We start from the raw sequence: 6758 nt of genomic DNA on the forward strand, positions 1-6758 counted from the left end.
TGTTTACTGACACCTAAATGAATGTAACACAAGTGCAATCCATGAATAAATTCTGATCCTTTGAATGTGGACCTGAAGTTAATGCTGGTGAACACGGACATTCACTGACACTGTAACAACCGCTTGTTTAAAACACGTTTAAAATCATTGCCTTCGCATAATTTACAACAGGATCACAGATTATGGCATTAAAATACTGTGAGCACTCATGACTAAAAATACCCTGATATCAGGAGTCATTACTTTCCTCGAAAGGTGATTGTACGCGTCATCAGTTTTTTTGTCTTTTTTTTTTACACTTTTCACAATACAAACAAGTCAAAACACTGCCAAATCTAAAGCAATATATAAGACATACAAAAGCCTGCACTGACAGTAGAGACTCCTCTTACAAAGAGATCAAGGCAACACTTAATCGATTTAAATATCCCCCAGGCCACCAGGTCACAAATCACACTCAAAACCTGTCATTACACTATCATCTCTCTCTCTCTCTCTCGAAGCTTAACAAGCTTTTTAGCAACCATGAGAAAAGCTGGTTGCCATGGCTTCACATTGTGTGAGGTGAGTGGAAAAAACAACAACAAAAAAAGCACCAACAGCTAAAATGAGTCAGTGGATGGTTTCAGCGAAAAACACTAAAGGAGGAGAGCCAGGCTGATGATGACGCTGACGCATCGCTCTCATTTCCCCAAACGTCCATCATCACTCTGTCGGTGTGTGCAGAGAGATTTGTGAATAAGATACCAATCAGCGAGGGTGGGGTGTGTGGGGGATAAAAAGAGAAATCATAATTTATGGCTGCTTTCTCAGCGGTTAATGCTTCTCGGTGCAAACTTCATATTAAATGCTTTTGTGCTTGCTTGTCTTGAGTGAAGGTGTGAATTTTGTCCTTCTTTTTCTCACACCATCGAGACGACGTCATTCAGTGGATGCACTGGATAACAACCACGTGTATCAGATCCCATGTAAACTTTCTCTCCTGTCACTCAGTGGTATGAGCTCTGGAGCAACAGTGTGGCTGCTGCATGTTCTCCATCAGCAGGCGGAAGGGGTTTCTTCTGCGTCGGCCCGCTTTCCCATCATGCTCCCCTCTTCTCCCTGCACGACCCTTACCCGAACCCCCCTGGGCTATCTCTGAGGTCAGGGGTGTAGCTGTGGGGTTGAGCGGAGGAGGCGGTGGCATGGAGGATTGCCTCTTCTGCTTCTTCACCTGCTTCTCCAGGTGTTTCTGGATGGCAGAGCCCAGCACGGCTACTTCCACCACAGCTCCGTACACCTCCCACGTCATCCCCTTCTCATCCCAGCTCACCTCCTGCACTGGCTCCTCGCATTTCTCCTCATCTTTCTCCTTACAGTTTATTTCCTCCTTTGTGTTCTCTTCAACTCCCTCCACCTTTTTCTCTTGGGTTACTTTCGCCTCTCTCTCCTCCATCACCTCCTTTTTCTTTTCCTCTTTCTCCTCTATCGCCTCCTCTTTCTTTACCTCTTTCTCCTCCATTGCCTCCTCTTTCTTTTCCTCTTTCTCCTCCGTCGCCTCCTCTTTCTTTTCCTCTTTCTCCTCCGTCGCTTCCTCTTTCTTTTCCTCTTTCTCCTCTGTTGCCTCCTCTTTCTTTTCCTCTTTCTCCTCTGTTGCCTCCTCTTTCTTTTCCTCTTTCTCCTCTGTTGCCTCTTCTTTCTTTTCCTCTTTCTCCTCTTCCTCCTCCACTATCTTCTCCTCTATGCTAGGCTCCTTCATGACCTGAGGGAAAGTCATAATCGTGGGAGTTCTCGGGGTCATGGGTGCGGTAGCGACAGAGCGAAATTCCACCTGCTGACCCACCTGCAGCTCAGCATCTTTAGTCTCTGTGCCCACAGCCCCACATTTTCCAAAAGAGGTGGGGAAATAGAAGGCCTGGTCCCCCTCAGGAGGGGTCATGGGGCTGGTGGCCACAGACTGACACTGTACTACCTCCAGGCTCACCTGTGTGCGGATGTTATGGCAGCCAAAGGGAGCCGGTGATTCAGGGATGGGGGATTTTTTTGCAGAAACAACTCTCTCTTCTTCACGTGCATCTTTGTCTTCGACCTCTGACTGCTCGGATCCTGTGCATGTTTTCGGATGTTCGCTGACAGCAGCAGAAGGTACTTTAGTTTGTGGATCGTTTGTGCTCCCGTGAACACTTTCACTGAAGGACTTTCCTTCCTTCCTCTTTATATCACTGCAGCTTTCTCCAACCTCATCTTCATCTATTTTGACCATCTCCGGTTCAACAGAATAAAAAAACGACTCAGCCTCGTCCGTTTCTTCCTCCTCATTGTTGCCATACTGGGTCACCAAGATTGTAATGTCTTGATCCATACTTCCCATCCTCTGCTGCTTACACTGCTGATTGCTACCCTCCACACTTACATGTGCGCCTATTAACTCAGCATCCACTCCATTGGTGGAACTCTCAGTCATCTCCTTTGATGTAGTAAATTTTAAAGTTTTCAGTTGTTTCTGACACAGCATCTGCTGAAACTTTTGTCTCCTGCTGACCAGTCTCCCTCTGCTCCTCATTCTTTTTCACTTTCTTGTCCCTTTGCACTGGCTCTCTCCCGATAACCTCTGGGAAAGCCATGCTATATGGGGATTTGGGGGTCATGGGGGATGTGGCGACAGAGCAGAACTCCACTTGCTGACCCACCTGCAACTCTGCATCTTTAGTGTCAGTGCCCACGGCTTGAGGTTTCCCAAAAGAACTTGGGAAGAAGAAGGAATGGCTGCCCTCTGGAGGAGTCATGGGGCTGGTTGCTGCCGAGCAGCACTGCACCACCTCGAGGCTCACCTGTGTGCGCATGTGGTGCTGCCCAAAAGGGGCCGGGGAGCGTGGGTCATAAGGGTCTGGAGTTGATGGGACAGCAACTGAGATTTTCTCAATTCCTGCATCTTTTCCTCTGTTGAGATTTTGATCTTCAAAGTTTTCCTCTTGAATTTCAGGTTTTCCATCTCCATCACTCAGAAACTTGATCGTCACCTTTGCATCGTTATTTGTAGCTGCTGTCGTTGTTTTATTGTGCTCTTCCGTTGCAGGCATGGCATCGATCTGTGTGCAGTTTTTAACTCGTTCAGTGTCTGTTAGGTCAGCATTGCTATAATCCCCCCCTGAAAGCACTTGATCTTTAGATATTAGGTTTTTCTCTTTCTCCTCAACAGAGCTGACATTCCCCTGTAGTGCCGGCTGATAGTCCCCTTGAGTGGTTGACTCTTGACTCCTGTACAGTTGAGGTCCTTCAGGCGCAGCAGTGCTATCTGAGCCTCCCGGATGCCCCCCATTATCCGTCTTCTCGCAAGGCAGGTGGTCCTCCGTGACACCTCTCATCTCATCCTTAAGGCTTCCCATTCTGTCTCCGCATTAAAGGGCTAGAATTACCTGCAGGAATAACACAGCAGTGTGAAAGTGTCCGTGCAGTTAATCATCGGGAACAAGCCCAAGCACAAGCGGAAGATAAAAATATTCTGTCATGCGATATGAAACGAAATTGATATTATTCAGTTATTCAAATAGACACAGGAGCATCACTGCTACTACTTGATCAGAATTGTTTGCACACTTACTTTAATATCGCAGGACTATCTTTTTAAATACTTTAAAAAGAGACAAAGTCAAATCTTCATGCCCAAAAATATCTCATTATCAGCTCCTGTCTGAATTCTATTCTAGTCCATAATTACATAACACAAACAGCGTGCACATGAATTCAGAGTTGTTTTCAAAATGTAACTATAAAACAAGCATGATTACAAAAGGAGATCTCAGAAAATTAGGACATACCTCAGCAGTCTAAAGTCAGGCTGAAGCCACTCCACAACTCTTCTTCAGATTTGGGTCAAACATTGCAAATCTCAGCACCGATTGCGACAAACATCTGTCCGTGCATCTCCCCCCAGTGATTGATGCTGATTGCAGTGGCTACAGGTTTGTCTCTAGAAGAATCTATCTTAGGCAATCCTCGCTCTTTAGGCTGTGGCTGTGTCTATTGAAAAGCTTCACATTTCCAGTTTCCCTGGAAACCACGGTCGGGTTTCTGGCAGTGAGTGGTAATGTAATGGCAAAATCTCTCTACAGCTCTCTAATCAGCAGTAAATCATAGTAATTAACTTCAGGTTCTCATAGAAACACAATGGCAGCTACGTGCACAGAGATAAACCTGTGAACTGGCTAATCTGGAGAAATTTTAAAGGAGGCATAAATTGGTGATAAAACTCTCACGTCATTACAAATGATCATGAGGGAGGGAGGGTGAAGTATGCAGAAGTGGGATTTCTCTTAGCAATAATGAAGCAGGGTTTTGAACTAAAACAGCAGTGTCTGTGTGTGTGTGTGTATGTCTGCATGTACATGTGTGCGTCAAGGCCACATTTGCCCGTTTGTTTGTTTAACAGAATCTTAAGCTTAGTAAAAAAGAAAAAAAATAAATAGATAAATGCTTAAAACATGTCCTACTTCAGGAAGACAGATGATCACAGGCTCATTACAGGACTTCCAAAAAGTCTATGCAAACTCAAAGCTTGTTGAGAACATCAGAGAGATATTAGTAACAGTGGTTGTTCTGCAGCATCTGTACATGAAAGACACAACAGAGAATTTAAGCTGAAGGAGCCTGGAAGCAGCAGCTTCGCCTCCCACACAAACAAACACTTGTAAATCACCAAGTATTTTATACTCATTCGTCATTCCCCTCCAACCTCCCTGCTTTGCGACACATATTTCTCTAGAGCCTCTCTAATTCTGCTCGCCTCTAGTGATTGAGTGGGACTGAGGACGATTACATTTCTTTCATTTTTTTTTTTTTTTTTTGAGAATCTCTAACCGACTTGCTTGTAGCATGGCAGTGGGCTGCTGCGGCTTGGCCAGAACACCGTGTACTGACATAAGTATTCTCGCCGTTAATTCGAAGGCTGCCACAGAGTTCTGTTGCTTAGCAACCACGTAGTGGGATGCAGGGGAGGTGTGCTGCTGAGGACCAAGGTAGACGGGCTCTGATCACACTCTCATCAGGGGCCATCAGCCTGCCAAAGGCCATCTTCTCAGCAATGTGTTGGTAATAATGATGACCGTGGTGATTCACTGATGAGTGCGCTCCACAGAGCAAAAAAACAGGATGCATCATAGATACCGTGCCTGCAGAGCAACTAACAGTGTTAAGTCTCCTGAGTGTGGCAGGATATCACATTTTACGAACCCGTAAGAGGTGTTGGAATTCATTTATTTCGCAAAAACAGGCAGAAAGCAAAAAAGAAAAAGAAGAAAAAAAGCACAAATGGAAAATTAGAAAAGACAGTTTATAAACATTTCTTCTGGAATGTTAGCTGCGTAAAGCCATATGTCTCTTTCTCTCTATATATGTATCTATATATAGTTATATATATATATATATATATAGTTTATATCTTTTTAAAGATAGTTTATATGGTTTCCATACTTCCATCCCAACAGTTTCCCCTGCCTGAAGGGGATGATCAGACAAGTTGGCTTAACTTTCAGCTACAAGTGTCCATTCTTTAGGGATCATTTAGATTCCATTTTCTGCCCAAACTCCTTGATGGTGTCCGTGGCCTTGCCCGCAGCTTTTCCTATGGCTGCTTGAGTCTGCCTGCTGGTTTCTTCAGCAGCTTTGATAAGTCAGAGCAGAACAGAAGAGAAGTAAGTTAAGCAACAAATCCTCTAATATTCAGCTAATATTCAACTGGATAGAGTTGAATAAAAAATATTCAACTAATATTTTCACAGTGCATTCATTTGTATGATTGTCAAATATGATATTTCTCCACATTTCAAATTTTTCTAATAACCTGAGGAATTAGTTCTAAAACTAATTTTAAACAATATAAAATTTGCATTTTATTCATACTGTTATAATAATTCCAATATTTCTATTTTGACTGCATTCATTTTTACAATTCATGTTTCCTTTTAACTGCTCTGCTTTTATTAGCAATTAAACATCTAATTTGGCAGTAATATGACTGACAGCTTGTGTCTGCCATCCATGCCTCAGTAAACACCAACTAATTACAGTATATGATGCTAGAAAGAATGAATGTGCGCCTTACCTGTGTTGACTGTTTCTTTGGAGGAGTCTGCCACCTGCTGCACGGCTTCCTCAGCTGCCTGCACTGGAAACGCATCACAGGTTTTTAAAATGACTGACAGTTTTTAAACTTCATTTTACTGCAAAATCTCTTAGAAAGAAAAATAAAATGCTATATTAATTGCAGTACAACTCTCTTGATTCCAGGTCTGATGTCGATCGTATCACCTTGTAGCTACTGGTCTGTACCTGCAGTGTCTGTGACTCCTTTAGCGGCTGAGTGGCTCGTGCTTTTCAGGCCCTCAAAGGACTTCTTGAATGATGCCATGGCTCCTGTCTTTGTCCCTGCAGCTTCCACACACCCTTCTGACCTGAGAGCGGCAGGAGCAGCTGTTTAATACCCTCGGCTTGAGCCCGGCACCACCGAGCCTGCACGTTCCAGCTGGATTAACCAAAACAAAACCCACCCAAAGAGGCACGATCAGACTGGAATCCCAAATATGGCACCATTGTGCCAATGGCCAGAGCCTACTCAGCAGATTTTACACATCCTTTAATCAAACCCCAGACAAGAGTGAGCAAAAAAGATAAACATGCGAGGGCGACGCATAATAGATTCTTATTGAGGTCAACTTTAGAAAAGATTTAAAATGCGATGAGCGATCAGCGCAGTAAATGAGTTTGCACATTATTAAACAACG

General features: G+C 44.0%; 1 protein-coding gene across 2 annotated transcripts; it reads right to left on the reverse strand.

Annotated features, from left to right (window-relative positions):
• Positions 1-1613: 1613 nt before the first annotated feature.
• On the reverse strand, positions 1614-6521 carry LOC120724111. Of its 2 annotated transcripts, XM_040016082.1 has the most exons (4): positions 6307-6521; positions 6080-6142; positions 3798-5638; positions 1614-3395 (listed from the first exon to the last, which is right to left on the reverse strand). In XM_040016082.1, exons 1-3 carry the CDS (start codon positions 6383-6385, stop codon positions 5535-5537), a joined length of 246 nt encoding a protein of 81 aa, XP_039872016.1. In that variant the 5' UTR covers positions 6386-6521; the 3' UTR covers positions 1614-3395; positions 3798-5534. The 2 variants fall into 2 exon arrangements, with proteins under 2 accessions (XP_039872016.1, XP_039872014.1); XM_040016080.1 differs by lacking the exons at positions 6080-6142; positions 6307-6521 and having other exon boundaries at positions 3798-5304.
• Positions 6522-6758: the final 237 nt, after the last annotated feature.

The sequence above is a fragment of the Simochromis diagramma genome, unplaced genomic scaffold (assembly GCF_900408965.1).
Source record: "Simochromis diagramma unplaced genomic scaffold, fSimDia1.1 OVJJ01000685.1, whole genome shotgun sequence".
NCBI lineage: Eukaryota > Metazoa > Chordata > Actinopteri > Cichliformes > Cichlidae > Simochromis > Simochromis diagramma.

What these genes read in the sequence shown, in the direction of transcription:
- LOC120724111 (XM_040016080.1), bottom strand. Translation starts at nt 3,365, where the DNA reads ATGGGAAGCCTTAAGGATGAGATGAGAGGTGTCACGGAGGACCACCTG.